The sequence below is a fragment of the Aulonocara stuartgranti genome, assembly GCF_965226115.1.
Source record: "Aulonocara stuartgranti genome assembly, chromosome: 11".
Taxonomy (NCBI): domain Eukaryota; kingdom Metazoa; phylum Chordata; class Actinopteri; order Cichliformes; family Cichlidae; genus Aulonocara; species Aulonocara stuartgranti.
In genome coordinates this window covers 24,315,749-24,336,468 of record NC_138947.1, presented here as the reverse complement: position 1 = coordinate 24,336,468, position 20,720 = coordinate 24,315,749, and the positions used below count along the sequence as shown (strand labels likewise).

The following is a 20,720-nucleotide window of genomic DNA, read 5'->3' as shown; positions in this document are numbered from 1 at the left end:
CATGAGACATCACTCCCTTGTATTTATTTCATGAAAAGGAGTAAAATTAGCCTCATCAAGTATATTATCTTAAACATAATTAATAAAACATTAATTTCTGGGGGAATTCTTTATTGTAATATTGTCTTTCTTTTTCTTTGCTGTAGGTTTAACTCTCTTAAGGTCCAATTTGCATATTCCACAAACACAAAAGAACAATAGCTTGATGTAATGTACAAGAGGATTGGTGCTATGCTAAAGAGTCAACTGAAGAGTCAGACTGATAACCAGCATACATCCAGTTTTATTAAAGTGTTAAGAAAATCACACTTTTTAATTTTTTTTATTTTTTGCCTTATGTGAGAAAAGAACCTTAAATTTAATAATTTATTTGATTTTATTGCAGGTGTTTTATATTGTAAATAGAGTTACTGAATTTTATTTTTCTTTTCAAAATATCTATTCATATTTCAACAAACAACTGGGCATCTTGTGTTATTTAATTCCCCGCTGTTTTATAAATTATGTCTGTACTGCATTCTGAGCCAAACTTACTGTCTTTACCTACCAGGGTAGAAATGCAGTGAATAAAAATGGAGTCAATAGATCATGGGGGATACTTAACTGCAGACAGCCATGATTATGAGGTGCGGGGATGTGCCACAAACTTACTCGGGGCCAATATGTATTGCTTACGCTTATAATAAATGTTATCTTTCTGAGGAGAAAAAAAGCTGTCAACTTGATGAAAGACACAGATGAGCATCTATATGGCTGACCAACCATGCATAGATATGCACAAATGCAGTTTTCACTGAGGGAGCGATGGACGGGGAAATTGTGCTGCTATATCACCCCTCTCAGTGAGCATGAATAATTGTTTTGACTTGTTTGGATGTTAATTCGCTTAGTTGTGAGATAGAAAAAAAATAAAGCATGTGGGGAAAAAATATCCAATGATCAAATAATACAAGTATGACACACAAATAATTGTTTATCTTAAGATGCATCCTGGTTTGGACAACTGTGTGCTCCCACCGTAACAATGTTCAAGCCCTACAATTCTGTTCTGTCCTCACAAAACAGCAAGAATTCTTCTCCCTGGTCCATTATCTGGGTCCAGATCTTAGCTAGGCGTGTTAGCTGTACTATTTGTTTGTAATGAATATGTGTACTTTGCCTTGCGTATCAAATAGCAGTGTTAACATGACGTAGAGCAAACATGAGATGGTCTGGAAACTAAAACCTGTGTCGGAATATCAGCGTTGTCCTTCTCACTCCTCACCTGGCTTAAAGGATCATTCATGTAACCTCTCATGACTAACAGGAATTAGCTGTCCTCCATGTTTTAACCTCAATAGTGGACAAAACAAAATGACCAAACAAACAAACAAACAAACAAAACAAACAAACAAAAAAAAAACCAGAGGCTTGATACTGCTGGATTCAATTATTCTGGACTCAGTGGTTTAAAAAAACAACAACAACAAACAAACAAAATAAAGCAACGTTTCAAAGACAAACACAGGCCATTTCACTTTAAAAAGGACTATTGGGGTTTTAATTTATACAAGCAACTTAACCACAGTGTTCAAGATGTTGATTGATGCCATGTTTGACTATGGACTTCTCTTAATAACAAAAATGAATAATCATGTTCTATAAAAAGCAATGTGATAAACTAATATCAAAATGCTGAAAAAGTTATAAATCCTGGAAGACCTTCAGCTATATCCACATGCATTTTTTGTAAGGGCTTCCTTGCCCCCTGAATATGCTACTGGCACTGTAACAAGGGAGTCCCTGTCCTGTTGTCTGGTACCAGGCCCCAGGCCAGCCCTAGAGGAGCCCTTCTTCCAACATCAAGAGATAAATACATTGTTCCCTGTTGTATTATTTCTGCCTGAACACAGAATAAATACAGTCTGTACTCCAGTGATAACAGTAACTTTTCAAGAAAGTCAAAACGTAAAAGTTCAAATCTCCTACAACGTAAGCAATGGAGACTTTGGAGAGTCAGATCAGACAATGTATCAAGATGTAATAGCATGATACATGAACATGCAAATGTAAATGTGTTAAAATGAAACACCAGTCAATGGGTATAGTTTTATGATGATAATATGAATATAAAATATCCATATAGCAATCTAAAGGTTAAAAAATGGACCGCTTTAAATATTTCATAGCTAATCAGTGAAATATTGGTGGAGAGCTCACTAAAAATCACTCAAGATCTTTAAATGAAAGCATGTTGGTGGCAAACGTGGTCATCAGCTCAAGTCAAAAAGGGCACAGCATGTATGCTACAGTGCATACTGCGGTTTTTAGTTTTCATAAAAATGTATTATTTGGAAGAGCCCTGTAATACCAAAATAATTTATAGAAATTCTATTACAGTAATTAACCAGAAGAAAACTTTTCCAAAGCTTAATGATGTAATAATGCATCACCCAAATAGCGTTTTATCTCAGTCTCTTTATATTTATGTTTATTTTAGTCTAAAACCAGCTACTCCAACAATTTCTTCATCCAGATAACCTCAGGGAAGAGGATAACATGTCCCAGTGGAAACATGTTTCTTTGCTTTCTCCTTAATTTGAACTGAAAGGAAAATTGTGTTGTCTCTGTATTTGCACCCATCCTGCATTGTGAGTATTTGCATTTTTGTAACAACAAAGCCTGTCGGTGTCAGATCACTCATTGCTGGATATTGTTTGCCGATGTAATGAACGTGCTTCTGAAGTTCTCAAATAAGAATCAAATTCCCATTCAGGGAGATTCTAATTTAACTCATGGAGAACAATTGTAGGCAGATTGTTAGGCTGCCCTTGTCAGACAGTTTGACTGTATACTGTTTATAATGTGATATTTGATCATGGACCGCAGGGAGGAAAAGAAAAGTCACCTTTGTTTTTATGTAAAGCTAATTTCATGAACTGAAAAAGCAAAGAGTGAACTTGAATTGTTAAAAATATGTTTAAAAGATTTAGAAACCTCCTTTTTATGGTTCTACATTTAACTGGTAAATATGATATTTTCTTAAAGTACATATGCTTGCCGTTGTAAGTGTTTGATAATAGACAGACAACAGTTGATCTTGTAGTTTGTTAAAAAGGTATATACACTCAAATTCAATTGAATTATTTGTTGTTATTGTTACTTGTTTTAACAGTAACTTATTTTAATTACTTGTGACAAAATGAAATGGAACATTATGGAAATGAAAGGAATTCGGTAAAATCTGTATGTTAGGGTTCCGTATTGGAAATGCAGTGAGAGCGCCTATATACAAGTTAAAAACAAAACAAACCAACAGGGAAGCAGTGGAATGAAATGTTGCAATTTGCAACAACATTTGTAGTTGCCAAAGACATTTCTAAATTCTTTGGAATTACTAGTATATTGGCTTAGATTACCCATAAAAAGTAGTCTTCATCTAAAGCAGTATTGATTACTAATTCTGTCTGAACTAAGCTAAAATAATGGAACACATTTTGTGTGTGTGTGTGTGTGTGTGTGTGTGTGTGTTTGCTTTGTACTTCTTTACTGAACACCTGTTACACATTCACAGTGTGGGCTGAAAAAAACAAATGAGCAAATTCTGGTGCTATTGACCTCTCCACAAGTTTCTTGATATAAGGTGTTCCAGTGAAGAAGATGGGATTGGACGTGGGGTGTAGAAGTGCCCCTGCCTATAAATAAAACACACAAAGTGGTTAGCGTGAATCATACCTTAATCACAATAACTTACATGGGAACTTACAAGACACAATATGCAAATATACAAGGTGCAATATGGTTATAAAATAATTTCTAAAGACCTGAACATAAAACCATAAAATGATGTGCAAATGTTGTTAACAGGAGCTCAAAGTGCTGTGTTTAAAGAAGAGTAAGTTAAAGCAAAGGTTATAGAAAACAGCAGGAGAAATCTTTACAATTTGCTAAATTATTAAGTGCTGCATGTGAAAAATATTATGAAAGAACACCACATCAGTCCAAAGCAAAATAAATTAGATAAAAGAATAAATAACAATAAATGATTAATTATTATTATTTTTATATTAATAATTGTCTCAATTGTATCAAGACATTTTACAGGTGGAAGCCAGTGGAGCAGTGTATGATGAGAAGCTTAGAAGAAGCAGAGTAATGTAGCACACGGCATAACATTTTTCTGCAAAATTCAAGATTTTTTTTTTCAGTCAACACTGGAGGGGGCTCATTATGTCCAAAACATAACATGTATAATCATTTGTGTGTTGCGTTTGTGTTGCTGCAACTTATAAAGAACTGGCTATATTTTATGATTAATAAGTGCAGAAATTCTGGTAATTTCCAAGGATTCATAAATGTTTGCATACAATTGTAGATTAGACAAAGTGGGAATAGTTGTGTTGGACCAAGTCAAAATATTAAAATTTCTACATTAAAGTTAAAAGACTGCAGTGTTGGCTCGTTTCAGGAGCTAAATTAAGTATTAAGATTATTGAAAATTGTGATCAACCCTTAGATATTGATAGAGGGATCAACCTGTTTGAGCGTGTTTGTTGGTGAGCAATTTTTTCCCCTCTTACACAAGTTAATGTGTTTCATCGGTGTCCTAATTCCAAAATGTTAAGATAAGGTCCCACTCAACTCATCACACAGGCTCTGTGAGATAGGATTAAGTTTCATGGACACTTGGTTTCAGATTTGTTACTCAGGTGCTGTATGCATCTTTACAAAAGAGGGCTTTACCATTACTCACCAAGAAGTGTTACCATATACCTTAAAACGAGTTTCTTACCTCATCCTGTCTGTCACTGTAGTTTGACTCATTTAGCTGAATAGTTTCAATTAAAGCCTTGTGAGTGAGTGAGTGAGTGAGTGAGTGAGTGAGTGAGTGAGTGAGGGAGTAGTAAGTACAGTATTAATGTTTGCATTTGCTTCAAGCAGGTGTTATAAATCTGAACTTGTCAAGTTAAATTTATTTGATTTCCATTTAACATTTCAAAATGCTTTGCACAGCAGAATTTATTTGCAGTCTGAATAATAACCTCAAATAACTAGCCCAGGTTTATTACCAGGCTATATTTTTATCAATTCTTTCAGATGTACAAAGGTTTCTTGAGTGTACCTGTACTTTAACCAGCCTCTTTATCTCAATAATGGAGATAGTGCCTATGAAATCGGAAAGCATAAATAAAACAGAAGTCCCAAAGCAAGAGAAAAATATTACATTACTTATAACCCACAGTTTATAAGACCAATATCTCCACTGATGTTCATGCTGTGATCTATGCCTAAGACAAGAGTCTGCACTGTACATACCGTAACAGTTCTTAATAAGTCTGTCTGAGTCAATACTGATAAAGACACTTTCTTTATATTCCCATTTATTCCCTAAGCAGCCGTGAAGGAAAATGCTATAAACTCCAAGCAAACGCAGCAATTTCATTTTGAAGATGATAAATATTTCAGAAGCACCAAGAGCATATTTAAACTACATTCAAGATTTCCTTCGCTTGGGAGATGATGATCCTCCTCTCGCCTTTTAGAGATAATCAATGACTCCTGTTATCCCTCTCGCTAGAGCCTTCTTTGAGTTTTGAATGGTAAAAATTGAATGTGTGTGTATGTGTGCAATGAATGCCCAAGATGTAACAAGCTGTGAACACCATTAATCTACATGTTCTGGAAATATAACCAATTGTCAGACAGGCACTCACAGACATTCCATCACCTATCCAATTGGCTTTTGCCGAGCTCTACATTTCATTTGCAATGTAATGCGCCCAATAAAATGGAATTCTGGCTGCTGCATTGATTGAGAAATAGCTTCATCTTTTCATTGAGAAAGAGATGCATACTACTCAATTAGATTCATTTAAATTATTGTTGCTCAGATATATGCAGCTCTTTTCACCTCTTCTGGCTTATTTTTATATTTTTGAATGTTTAGAAAATTAACTGTACATCATGAAAAATTCAACAGTACGCATTGTTATAGTATGCTGCAAATGAGCATGATTTAAAATCAAAAATAGTAAAATTCAAAGGACAGCTCATTCAGACAAACCATTTTAAGACTGACTCATTATTACACTACAGGTATTAATTGTATCTCTGCATAACCAGATGTGAAAGACTGATTGGTCTGTGGATGGATCTATGCTAAAGTTTCTGTATAAATGTTTATAAAAAAGAAGTTATTAATGACATGAAGATCCACTCTTTGTCTCTCATTTTTCCTGCTCTTTTAATCTCTCCCTTGACTGCTGCTTTATTCGCTCTTCCCTCTTCTTTCATATCTACCCCTCCTCTCTCTCTGTCACCCTGCCTTCAGTATGTGTGTATCATTAGCTCCTTTTCTCCATTATCTGCAGCCATCTAGTGTTGACTTTGTGCCCTAGAAATTATCCTGCCTCTCTGCCAGCTTTTATTGCTTCACAGTAAAGATAGTAGACACATACTACGTTCAGTCCCATTTTGAAGCTGGTCTGATTGTTAAAATGGGTTAATCCAAGAATAGTGTGAAATTTCCGCAATAAAATCTGGGTGTTTGTTAGCACATAAACATTTGTTTCATAATAAGTTAAGCAGGAGCAAGAGCTATGGAAGTTATGCGTTAGTTCAGAACAAGCATTAGTGTGTGCAATACTCCATATGTGTGTGTGTGTGTGTGTGTGTGTGTGTGTGTGTGTGTGTGTGTGTGTGTGTGTGTGTGAGTGTCTGCGTTACTGGGTGAGAAAAGTCAGAAAGAACAAGAGCAAAAGCAGAAAATCAGTCAGACAAACTTGACAGACTGAGAGCACAACCTGACAGCGAACGCAAACATTACATTTACTGATATTGCTGTTCTCTCCCCAGCCGGGACAGACAGTCAGTAATAACAGTGAGCACCTGGGCAGCCTCCAGGCTCTACACCTCAGCCCCTGGGGCTCTTCACCTGGGACAGGAGGCCCTACGCAGCTTTCCTTCCTGCTCGAGAGCTGCCTGGAGCAAGCAGATTATCGCTCATCGCCCAGAAGGGACATGAGACCTGGAATTCTGTCAAATTCTTTTACATTAATCATCAGGAAAGACTGACAGTGAGGCAAGAATACAGATACATATCGTAAACGTAGCACAAAATTCTTACAGTGTCAAAAAGTCAACTTCCTCAAAAGTTACAGTGAAACTAAAGTAACCTTAACTATTCATCTAACACTTTTTTGTTTCCTTTGGTTCATCTATCATTATGATTCAACAGAATGTGACCACAGAAAATGAACCCTTTAACCATCGCATGTCATAAAACCATAACCATATTTTAACCATAATATATAAAGCACACAAATATGCAGATATAAGGTGAACATCATGGAAGGCTTTAATAGCAAAAAATATATACACACACACACAAAAAATCAATCTACAGAATGGACGTTATTCAAACTGCTTTCAAATTGTTTCAAGTAACTCTGTGCTCTGGACATCCATTCTTCTGCACACCAAAACATTAGTAAAGTCATAACTTTTGGCTTATTCAACAATAAGAGTGATAATGATCAGCATACACTACAATTAACATTTAGTTAATCCTGTGCATTTCAATCCAAGCAGGAACTAAAAAGAGAAAGAGGATGAGGAAATTAGAAATATGTTAACTGTGCACAAACCCAGAATTCACCCAACACCACTCTACCTCAAGAGATTTAGTAGCATTGCAAATGGGGCACAAGTCGCATTTCAGGATGCATTAGGAAACAATGAATTCTGCCATCCAAGCATGTGGAAGTTTGGCACTGTCTCAATTCCAGGAAGCGAATAAGGAACAAAAGTTGTTCTACAGACTTTCAATCAAGTCAGTCAGATAACTGGATGACTCTATTAAAAAATATGTTCTCTTCTTGCAAAACTAATACAGCAACCAGTCACTCAGGCCATCATTACTATAGTTTTGTATTCACTAATATCTTGGTGGTCAATATTTTGTCAAATTAAGGCAGGAGAAAATCTAAGTGAAAACATACTGTGCATTTGTGTGTAACTCATGCACACAGAAAATTCACTACACTAACTTGTCTGCCCATATTGACATAAGGCATTCAGGGCCAAATGAAAAACTAATTAAATGAAAACATGTGCTAAGCTCAGCAGTGGATGGACTTCTACTGTACACACAGAGCTCTGTTAGACACTTGTAACCTAATTCTGTTATGTTTTAATTATCATACACACCTTTGGAGTCCACAAGAAGGTTAAGCAAATATAACGCAGTATATATACTTAAGCTTTAGGTGCAATTCAGGCCTAAATGCCCCTGCATTTCTATTTAATTAAGTTAAGGTCAAGACTTATGAGCCTGGGTTGTTTTTTAAGGTAACTGGTAATTTGTGTTGTGGCCCTAAAAATTCATGGTCACATACAAGCCAGATTCACTATATCATACATCATTAGTTACCTTTTTATCAGTGCTGTAAATGTCAACTTTGCTCAGTGAAACAACAAATACTTAATTTTATCAGATCCCATATACGGTTGTCATGAGCCCTGTTATAACATTTTTGGCCCAAATCTTTTCTAGAGAATTCAGGTTTATGTGGTAGAAGAACTGCACAACTGTATCAGGAACATAAAAAGGGATTATATTAAATCTTAGTCCAGGCTATGCTCTGGTGAGTCTGCTGTAAATGCATAGTCACAGGCAAATTATTTTGCCTTCTAACACCGTTATTGTATTGAATAATTGATGATACGTCTGGCAAAGGCTGTTATGTGTTTACATGATGACCACCCCCATTTTATGTTTCGATAGCCTTCAAACCCTTTTACGAGAAAAAGGAAATGGTGGACCACCAACGTTCCATTGTGTGTTCTTGTGAGAAATATCAATGAAAAAACAATGGCATTATTTAGCTCATTAGAGTTTTATGAGCTGTGTGATTCACTAGTGAACAATCTAGTCTGTCATTTAAGGTATGAGGAAGTTTTGTACTGCGTTTGTGCAGAAAGAGAATACGGAAAAAATTAAATCGTTTCAACCATAAAGATTGTATGGACAAAAGTGAGAAGACCATCATTACTGGAGGGCTCTATTCAATAAAACTGTTAAAATATTGCTAATTTGTAGGACATTTCTGACAGAAATAGACTCATGCCAAGTATATACATGTTTCTCTCAAATTTTACTACGAAAAGTATTTTTATGTTCATTTTAAAATTCATAGTGATTTACCCTGAGGGGCACTGACAGATGAGAAACAAGTCAGACACCAGTTGCTATGGCAAAGAGTTAAAAATCAACTGAAGAACAGTTCAAATGATCATTTGTCAGATGTGAATATGTCATGAAATGTATATACACACCAATTCTTCAAAAAAATTAAAAAACTCACTATAAAAAATTGAGTCAACATCAGGTGAGCTGGTCCTGATGTTTCTAAACAAGGAAAGGAAGAATCGGAAATTCTGGGTTCATCCAATTCTGAAGCTATGGAATTCTTGAATTTCATGGTTTGATCTAGGAAATAGAGGATCACACTGGAGCAGTTTGAGCTTTTGTTGGTAGAGTTGGGACTACATTTGAGGAGAGATAATGTCTTACAGCTGATTGACCTGGAGCAGCATCTAGCTATGTGTCTAAGGTAAAACAGCATTATTCTATCATTGTACACTGGTGCACTTTTTGGAATAGAAGCACACTTGTTATCAAATACAGTCATCTGATTGGTCAGATCTGTTTATTTGTGTGCAAAAAAATCAGAATAATAAAGCTTGATCTGAAAAAATAAGTGCCACACATTCATCCTGCAAAATTACATGTCTGGTGTGAACATCTGCATTAAGAATAGGTGAGATGGAAAAATATTTGTAATGCATGAAATAGCAAAATTTTTTCATGTCTTTTGTGTAAAGGCCCTGTAGGCTAAAAAAAAAAAAAAGGCCCTGTATTTATTATTTATTTGCAAGTTAGCGTAGTGAACATAATCAATGTTGGGGATTGTTAGTCAAAAAAACAAAATACTCATTATGGATTCTTCTTCTTAGAATGTGCAATATGGTACTGAATGGAGAAAGTCTTTACACTACTTTCTTTTGCATTACAACATGACCTAAACGAGACCTAAAATGCATTGTCAAACAATGACCAGTTAGCAGTACAACCTTACCGTAGGTTACAGTCCAGCACACCAGCACAAACTTATATCATAATGACGTGAAATATTCACAGGCAGAAATGCTACAATGGATGCTACAAAGCTACAACCTGGACTTCTAATCACTACTTTTGTTACCTGTTGAAGTTCAGGGCCTAGATGTTGGGTTGGGGTCGGTATTTACTCAGCATTAACATCACTCTGGGTTCTTTATGCAGTTTGTGTTAGCATGCTGTCTCTTTGCAGACAATTGCAAAGAGACAAACTTTTGATAAAAGAACGCATGTTGTGTTAAAAGAACGCAATGCAGTTCTTTCTGTCCTGGGTGCAAATTCCACTTTATCATTTTTTTTTCCACTTTTCCAACTTTTGTTCAGTAAAAATAAAGGTAACCTCTATATTTCCACTCCTCAAAAGTTTAAACTGCTCCACCATTTTCCTCTCCCCTCTACACAAACTAGCATTATCCAATAGAGTGCAAGTATGCAGGAAGAAAAAAAGCATGTTGGGATGGGTTTTTTCTGTTTGTCTTCCCATCATGCAGATAACTGACTCAAGTAAAAACACAATTGTAACTGTAACTTGATTACTGAATTGAGCACAGTAATTCATTACTTTACTACAGTACTAACAAGTCTAATACCTTAACAGTAGTGGATTACTTTGGAACATCTTCATCCAACACTGGTCATAATGATTCACATACTTCCCTTTATGATAACTGCTTATGAGATTGCAAAAGAAAAGATTTTTTACATGCCACAGTTTTTTAGACTCCATATTGCGTTATACACAACCCATAATACAATATCTAACTGTCAGGCCTTTCTATTATTATTACTATTATTATTATTATTATTACATAGCATATTTAAAAATTACAAGTTGTAATTTCAGGCATACTGAAGGAAGTTTTATGTGATACCTCAGCGTCCACGCCATTCCAGCTTTCCTTACACTACAGAGCTTGTGTTTCCCCATCCCAAGCTAAAAGGGAGAGATAAATGTGATTTAAATTAATAGGTGCTACCAAATAACTCCTCGGCTGGTAAACGATGCATTCATCAGATACAGACAGCCAATATCCTGTGATTCATGGCACTCTTTACCACGTGAAGGGTGCCAACAAAAATTGTTATTACTTTTTAATAAAGTGTACCAGTCACTAATCCTCTCATTTATCAGTGGAAGGCAGTTGGTATGGAGGAAGTCAGTGTGAACCGGTGTGCCTGGCTGCTCTGATGAAGAGGAATGGGAACTGTATGAATGAAAGTGTATTTAATGTAGAGTGCTCCTTTACAATGCAAGCTTTAATATGGAAGCATCAAAAAGTCAGGTAATGGTAGGCATCGCTATTAATAAATACTTATAAAATTTCACCCATAAAACAAACAAAACATTTTTTTTTCTTACACTGATGCTGTTTTTATATGAGCTACATGCAAAACAATGGTTGTCACATTGATTGTTGCAACTGCTCTTTACTGACAGGATATTATAGTAATCACACTGAAATGTTGGAGGAAAAAGCATTTTGGTTTAATTTAAACCTGAGCCCCAGCCCCCTTTTATTGCTTTACTGGAAAGGTTTTGTAAGCAACATCCCACCTATCTATCTATCCAGCCATCCATTTTCTACTTTTGTTTCCTTTTTTAACTTAGGTATAGAGGTACTGGAGCCTATAGTTGACAATTATAGCTTGTAACTCTATTTAATCTGGGGGGGCGGGTTGTTGTTTTCAGGTGCAAATCTGCCCAATCATTGATAACGATGTTGACCTGATTGCAACTATGCTTCCAAAGTCAGTGACAAGAAAACACAACAGACCTTGCTAACCAGTAATCATTTTAGTAAATAATAATTGGAAAACTTGCCATATTGGTGATGACACATTGCAAATATGTCCCATTTGTTAATGTTCAACCTTAATGAGTTTATGCAATGTAAAAAGCAATGTTCCTGTGGTGTGCAGACTCGAAGGATTAGTGGTAGTGGACTTGCTGCCCATTCAAAAATATGTTTATTATTCCATGCTGACATTGTATGCTTCTGTTTTTGTGTTGTTTTTCCAAATTTTTATTTTTCCCATTAGTCTCTTCAGGACACCTACGAATACACCACAATATGTTTCACAACATAAGATTGTTTAATTTTTTAATGCTATAAATAATTATTTGATTTAACAACTTCTAAATACAAAAATGGATTGTTTAAATTGAATGTTTGAAAAGTCAAATATCTGACTGCTGACTCACTGACTGCGAGGTGTAATTGATGTTGGTTTCGCAGCACACATATTTCCTAGGATTATGTCCAGTGTGTACACAGAATAAAGTAAAAGCACCACCCACCACCTCAGGATAAAGCCATCACTGTGAGGTACAGTGATTAAAGACTGTGTCTTGACCTTGTATCCTGGACTGAGATAAACCCTCCAAAATTCCTAAAACAAACAAGCCACAGCTCTGTTAATTTAGCCCTCCAGCAGAAGCAGCGAGGCTGTTGAGGCAGCCACAGATGATTCCTCTTGTGTATGGGCCAATGTTAAGCTTCAAGAACAGGTAACAGTCAATCCATTAACCTTAGCTTTTAGTGGGCGCTTCATGTCACTACCTCTGAGTCTTGCACACACATACAAATGTACACACTGCCATGTGGACACAAACACATCTACACTTAAATACAGGCACACACACACACACCCTTCACTGCCTTGATACATTTTTTTAATCGTTGCTATGCAAAGACTTGAAAAGGTCAGTGCAGCTCCTCTTGACATTGACTCTGCCATCGTAATAATGAGCTCTTTTCCTTTTCTTTCCTCCAACTTTAACAATACCTTATCACTAAGCCTGAAGCCATCCACCTCTTATATATTGGCCAGCTATGGTCACAAATCTCACAGCTGCACATATTTAAATACATTCAAAGGGACCTAAACATCCAAACAATCACAAGAACGTAGCATAAAGTGGACACAATGGAAATAGAGATACATGCGCATAGATAAATACACACACACACACACACACACACACACACACACACGCCTTCTCACACACCCCAGCCCCCATCCCTTTAGGCCTAAGTGGGGGGTGTCAGCAGCTATCTTCAGCTAGGTAATATAAAAGGGCTTCCAAAGGCAGGGGTCATGTTAAATTGTAACGCAAATGTTATTCCTCAATTATCCTTCTGGGGGAAATGTCAACTGCTTCAGGAGGAATTAGACTGGGCCCAAAGACCGTGTGTGTCTCTATGTGTGTGCTGCCTCAGGCCAAAGAGTGAAGTGACTGTTCACTCTTCCACTCTTGTCCCCACTACTGCGCACAGTGGACACAGCCACTCCATAGACTAATTAAAAAAGTATTTGTGAATTATAAAAGCTTTGTTAAGATGGAGAGATAAAAACAGGATATAATATATCCTGTTTTTAAGTCTCAGTATTGGCTGTTGTAGAGACATAAGTCTATTATTGACAGTAATGTAATTAAATAACATTAATTAAAACATTTAAGATAAGATAAGATAAGATAGAACTTTATTAATCCCTCGGGTGGGTTCCTCTGGGAAATTCGACTTCCAAAAAGCACAGCAACGACCGAAGTTACAGTTACAGAATTGTTATATATATATATATATATATATATATATATACACACACACACACACACACATATATAAATACAGAGACAAATATAAATAAAATATACAAAGGGGATAAATAGAATAAATAGGAATAAAAAATAAAAATACAAGTGAATTGCACATTTCAAGTATTGAGTCTATTGCACTGTTGACTATTTACAAAAAGTATTGCACAAGGTATTGTACAGTGAGGTGAAGAGGCACTACAGCTTAGTTGTTCCCCCCTCCTTTGTCCTCCTGTTTCCCCTCCCTCTCCCCTCCAGAGAGGAGTTAAACAGTTTGATGGCGTGTGGGACAAAGGAGTTTTTAAGTCTGTTAGTTCTTGTCTTGCTGTATTAAATCTGTGTATTCTCAACCACTAACCCAAATTTTGTGCTTAGAATTTCTTATTTAAATAAGTTATTTAAGATTTCATTGGAAAAGTATGCTTCCCTTAGCTGGTTTTGGGAATGTCCAAACATACCAGTAAGAACCAGGTCAGCATTTTTTTCTTGGTTATTTTCAGATGAATACCCTATCCCATGAATTCTTGTGGTGGCTGCCCAGTTGGGACCTGGGGAGTTTATCAAATGAATTTAATGAAAAACTCTCCTTTGACTGGCAGCTGAATGCCAAAGCTAACAATGAGGGGTCAGAAGTGAAACTACTATTGCCCTTTTCCAGTGGCCTCCTCTGACTGCCTCAGTGGATATTACAAGTTACCACATTTATATTTGCAATAACAAATTGACTCCAAATGGTCTAAGTGGGGATCAAGACCTGGCTGGAAATTTGCAGTGCCTTTAGGAAATCAGTTTGTGGACCTTTGTGGAAATAAGGGGTCTAAAACTAAGACCCAAGGGTATACAAGGACAGAGAAAGACACACATGTGCTTATTATATCTCTGCTCAATTTATGCTTTTACAAACAGTTTTTTTTTACAATATTTATGCACATTCAAAGCACAGATGTACAGTGTATCTGGAAACTATTCACAATGCTTCACTTGTTAAACATTTTGTTGTGTTACAAAATGGATTAAAATATTTTTTACCTCAAAATCCTGCATACAATACTCCATAATGACAAAGGGAGAAAGGTTTGCTTGAAAGTCTTGCAAATGTATTAAAAACAAACACACAGACACACACACAAAGTATTCAGTCTTTACTCAATACTTAATACTTTGCTCAGTGCAACTTTGGCAGCAATTAGATGGTCAGGTCTTTAAGAGTATGATGTTTCCTAGTTTTGGGGAGTTTCTCCAATTTTTCTTTCAGAACCTTTCAAGCTCCATCAGGTTGGATGTGAAGCATCAGTACACAGCTATTTTCAGATCTCTCTAGAAATGTTCAATAAGATTCAAATCTGGCTGGGACACTCAAGGACATTCACAGGGTGGTCCCGAAGTCACTCCTTTGTTATCTTGACTGTGTGTTTAGAGTTGTTGTCCTGTTGCAAGATTAGCCTTCACCCTAGTCTAATTTTCAGAGCACTCTGGGACAGGTTATCACCAAGGATGTTTCTGTCCATTGCTGCATTCAGTTTTCCGACAACCCTAAGTAGCCTTCCACTTCCTGCTGCCAAAAAGCATCATGATGTTGCCACCATTTTTCTTTATTGTTGGGATGGTTGACCAAGAGATAAGTGGTGCCTGGTTTCCTCCAGACATGACACTTGGCATTCAAGCCAAAGAGTTTAATCTTTGTTTCGTCAGACCAGAGAATTTTGTTTCTCATGATCTGAGAGTCCTTCAGGTGCCTTTTGATAAACTCCAGGCAGGCTGTCATAAGCCTTTTACTGTTTTTGTATGGCCACTCTACCATACAGGCCTGACTGGTGGAATGTTGCAGAAACGGCTAACCTTCTCTAAGGTTCTTCACAGAAAAATGCTGGAGCTCTGTCAAATGACCATGGTGTTCTTGGTCACCTCCTTGATTAAGGCCCTTGTACCACAATTGCTCAGATTAGCCCGTTGGCCAGTTCTAAGAAGGCCTGGTACTTCCAAACTTCTTCCATTTACGGGTGATGGAGGCCACTGTGGTCACTGAGACTTTCCATACTCAGAAAATTGTCTGTACCTTTCTCTAGATGTCTACAGACATTTCCTGTCCAGGTTTGTGCTCTGGCATACATTGTCAGCTATGGGATCTTATTTAGACAGGTGTTTTCCGTTCCAAATCATGTCCAGTTAATTACATTTACCACAGGTCAACTCCGGTTAAGTTGTAGAAACATCTGACAGATGATCAGTGGAAGCAGGAGGTTAAATTTGAGTGTCATGACAAAGGCTGTAAATACGCATGTGTTATACTTTTGTTTTTGTCTTTAATTTGCCATTTGCCAGAATTTCAAACATACTTTTTTCATTTTGTCGTTATGGGGTATTGTGTGTAGAATTTTGAAGTGAAAAATACATGTAATCCATTTTAGAATAAGACTAACATGACAAAATGTCAAACAAGTGAAATGTTGTAAACACTTTCATGCTTACACATTTTCTCTTTTCTGAATAAACACTTTCTTGAAGATGATGATGACGCACCCCGCATGGACTAGAATTCAATTCCGCAGAGCAACTTTGGGGTGTGATTTGCATCATGGATGTGTTGCCTAAAAGACTGCACCGTGTGATGCAGTCATGTAAATATGGACTAGAATGTCTGAGGAATGTTTACAGTACCTTGTTAAATCTATAAAACAAAGGATTAAAATAGATTAAAAGGCAAAAAAGGGCCCAACCCATGTACACGAACTGGGTGAATGTATATAAAATTACATCCATACAACTTTCACTACCTTCGCACAAAACAGTTTCAGTTATTACAGATAATCAGTGCTTTAAAGTGAACAGAAATCCCATTTCCACTCAATTGACAAAGCAGATTTGATATCCGTCTTTTAATATAGAGCTATTGCTCAATGAATATCGTGCACACATGTTCCATTAAACAGAAGCCACAAAGAAACCTAATCAAAGTGCCCTAAAAATGGGCTTAAGAATCATAGTTGAAAAAAAACTTATAACACAGTCTCCTGTGACTAATAGCTAAATAATAGCAATTATGATCATCTTGCTATAGCCAGATTTCTGTCCGAGACAGATTTTTTTCAGCATTATCCTATCTTCTCACTTTTATTCTGTCTTTCACGTCATTTTTCTTATCACTCCCTTCTATTGAAAGCACTGTTGGTTTCGTCCCCATGGTTACAGCCGATGGTATCGTGTTATCATTGTAATAAAACTAAAGTGCTGAGCAGGAAATTGAAAGTGTATTCGTACAGGAAATAACAGTGCTCCGTCATAATCTACAGTCAAAAACATGTGTTCATCCACATATTGTGTCTTTATCTGATGATGGAGAATACGGTGTGGTCAGCCATCTTTTTTTTTCTTCTTCTATCTTTCCTGTTCTATTGTTTTTCATCATTCTCATTCACACACACTTTGACCAATCAGGGCTTAATATGACAAATGATGAGACTGCAGTATAAGCCTAAATCACCTTTCAAACACTTGTAGAGTTTCAGTTTAATATAAAGCAGCAGATCTTTGAATAAATGACTGTTGAAAATGTAAGCTTTTATATAAGCTTTATATATATATATATATATATATATATATATATATATATATATTAGAGATGGACCAATCCGATATTACGTATCGGTATCGGTCCGATACTGACCTAAATTACTGGATCGGATATCGGAGAAAAATAAAAAAATGTAATCCGATCCATTAAATATCAGGAAAGCACCTCACAAAACTTGCAACACGCCGTAACTCACCTCAGAACGTTAGCACGTCGGAGCAGTATGCATCACGTGATAGAGCGGCTGTGGCATGCGGGACCTGTCGGTGGTCTGGATAGCATTTGGAGCTTCGCTAGCAACCCGGCATTTCATCTCCGACAAAGTTATCCCGAGAGAAGTAAAGCAAGTGTGTAAGTCCATCTCTGAATGTTTGTAAAGCATTCCTGCGTTAAGCTTAACAAACGACTGCCTCTCCTGCTGCTACTTCAATCATGAAACTGCTTAACGATCAGCTGATCGGCTTTTCTGTCGCGAGTCCGTGTCTCTAGTTTGCTTTTGGCCCATTTTGCACCAGAAAGAGGAAACCAGCGGCTGAACAACAGCAGCACGTTTAAGCTTGATCAGCTGTTGTTAGAATTTATTTAATATTACTTTCTACTCCAGGATCTTTTTCTACGTAGCTGACGGCTGGTAACTGTGCAGGGGCGCATCTAGCAAAGTTTAGCCAGGGGGGCTGATAGGGCATTAACAGGGAAAAGGGGGCACAAAGACATACTTTTCTTTCTTATTCTCATTTAAAATGTCTAGCTTTTAATAAATAATTATCTGACACCCAAAGTTTTAATTTGATGTAAAATGAATAGAAGTCAATTACTGTATATAGTAACTATTAAGTCTAATATATATATATATATATATATATATATACCCTAGTAAGCTATAGTACTTTTTCCTTTGGGAAGGTACCATCTGTGCAGTCTGCAATTTTGTTGAAGAAAGATGTTGAATCTATTTAATATTTCTTGAAAAATAATTGATTTCTGTGCATTTTTTTTTTCACACTGCATCAAATTAAGGTTGATTACGTCGATTAAGCATCATGAGGTGGAGCGTGAGGGGTGGTTCCCTATTTTTATTTATTTATTTTTGTTGTTGCTGGGAGTTGGAACCCTATTAGTTAGGTTGCTTAATATTTATGCTAAGTACTCTTTAAAATACCAGAATAGGGAGGATGGTGTAGGTTTAAGTTTATTAGATTGATCAGTATTTCTGAACTATGAAATTTTTTTTTTTTGCATACAGGTATAACAGAATAGCTTTAGTGTAGTTGTTGTTTTAAACTTGAGTATGAACTTGCAGACTTGCAAAATGCAGCAAGATATTTTAAAAAACACTTGTTGATTAAAAAACACTATATCGGATTCATATCGGTATCGGCAGATATCCAAATTTATGATATCGGTATCGGTATCGGACATAAAAAAGTGGTATCGTGCCATCTCTAATATATATATATATATATATATATATATATATATATATATATATATATATATATGTATGTAAGCTTTTCTGGGAGTGTGAAATATTAATGCTGGAGGTGGCACGCTCCGTTTTGCGTAACTATTTTAAAATCCCTGTAGAACTGCAACCACATAAGCTAGCACAATAATTGTTTTTGCATAAGAAACCGGAGGAGTTGTACTTACACTTTATGCCATCAGCTTGTCCTAGGTCACGGTTTCCTTCCACATACAGCTTTGCAAAAATTGCATAAAAAGCACTTGTAGCAACAAAAACATAATATTCCAGAAACACGCTCTGCCGACCCGATCAGCTGTTCGTAACACTTCCTACGTTGGAATAGATGTCAGCGTGAACTATCGCATGTCCGCCATTACCTGCCCGAAACTGGAAGTGACGTCATTTTCGAGGAAAATTTATTTTTTTTACCTTCAGGGCCTTATAAGCCTACACTGGTGCTTTTCCGTATAGTTTCTGGGATGCTTAGAACTCAATTTGCACTGCTTTAAATAGTTTATTTTGACGCACATGCTGTTTTTTTGCAAATTTGCATTATAATATTTTTTCTTCGTTTTTCCTGCAGTATATAAAAATTGGTGTATCTCAAAAATAAAACTATGAAGACACTCAAAAGAAATTTCCTGTTGTTGGAAACTATTTTGTGCAACGTTTTTGTATTTAAAGTTTTGCGGGATAAACCTCTTAAATTTCTCTAACTAGAAATATATGTAAAAAATAATAATAATAATAAAAAAAACAATTTTCGATTTTATTGTAGTTTATTGCACTTTTTTGCAATTTGTGTAGTTATTATGCACTCAATGCATACATATTATTAAAATATGGGCTATAATGGTTGTATTGATGTATAGCAACTCCAAATGCTCCCAAAAATGGCACTACAGCATGTAAAAATATAAAGATAAGCTCTGGCGGATTTGGTTCTATGCTAGGTCTTAAAGGGTTAAAGGTTAGAAACTTAACCAAAATACCGTATTCATTTGCTTAAATTGTGCCTGTTTTTGAATGAAAAGCAAATGAGTTCTGTTGTTGCCGTTATATAACTGCAGCAGTGTACAACAGTGTAAAATTAAAATAAAAAATACTGCACACTGACGATAGATAACAGAAACTTCTTGGTTTAGAATAATAGAAATTGTAACTTTCATATTTGGTGGTAAACCATTTAGCCTTGTTTTTCTTCCAAAGATAGAAACCACCTTCCAAAACAGGTTCCTGAATCTCACGTGTTCCTCTTATCTGCCTGAGTGGGAATGAAAGAGAGTGAGGTAGCTGACACAAGGCCGCCCTCTGTCTGAAGTAACCGAAAACACCCTCTACTGTAAATGCTCCATACAGATATTTCTCAAATGGTCTGAGCTTGTATGTGTGCCTTTCTAGCAATGTTCACAGTGTGAGTGAATGGGGGGACTCTCATTTGCACAGAAGGGAACTCCACTGATGAGCCTATAATGACTAATATGATTTAGTAATGAATATAAAGTTAATCAGGGACCAAGAAACCAGAAGGATGCTTTGAAACCCAATTTGCAACACATTCTAAAGAGAGTGGCCCAGACAGTTATGTTATATATGCCAGTAAATATAGTAGATCAAACACCAAGCACAACCTTAATAAGGCAAGGTAAAGGGGGGAGGCTATGATAAAGAGAATGCTCATAAAATGTGTCCTATCCTTTTGTCTTCACTAGTGACATATGGCTCACTGATTGGCTGATGCAGTGCGGTATTAGCAAAGTTACTGAAGAATCACAGAAACATAAAGCAAAAAATTCTAATTTCCATGAAATGAATTACAAGGCTACTTGGAGCTACAGTGGGGCAAAAAAGTATTTAGTCAGCCACCGATTGTGCAAGTTCCCCCACCTAAAATGATGACAGAGGTCAGTAATTTGCACCAGAGGTA

At 36.3% G+C, this 20,720-nt stretch overlaps 1 protein-coding gene across 3 annotated transcripts in view; it reads left to right on the top strand.

The window, feature by feature from the left end:
• The first annotated feature begins 17,474 nt into the window (after window positions 1-17,474).
• The window catches only part of irx4a (iroquois homeobox 4a), an 88,193-nt gene continuing 84,947 nt past the window's right edge, over window positions 17,475-20,720 (top strand). Inside the window, exon 1 of one of the 3 annotated variants that reach the window (XM_082551828.1) lies at window positions 17,475-17,679. In XM_082551828.1, the coding sequence (XP_082407954.1) occupies window positions 17,552-17,679 (128 nt within the window). In that variant the 5' untranslated portion in view covers window positions 17,475-17,551. The remainder of the gene's footprint in view (window positions 17,680-20,720) is intronic. The other 2 variants (XM_082551831.1, XM_082551832.1) reach the window with 2 other exon arrangements.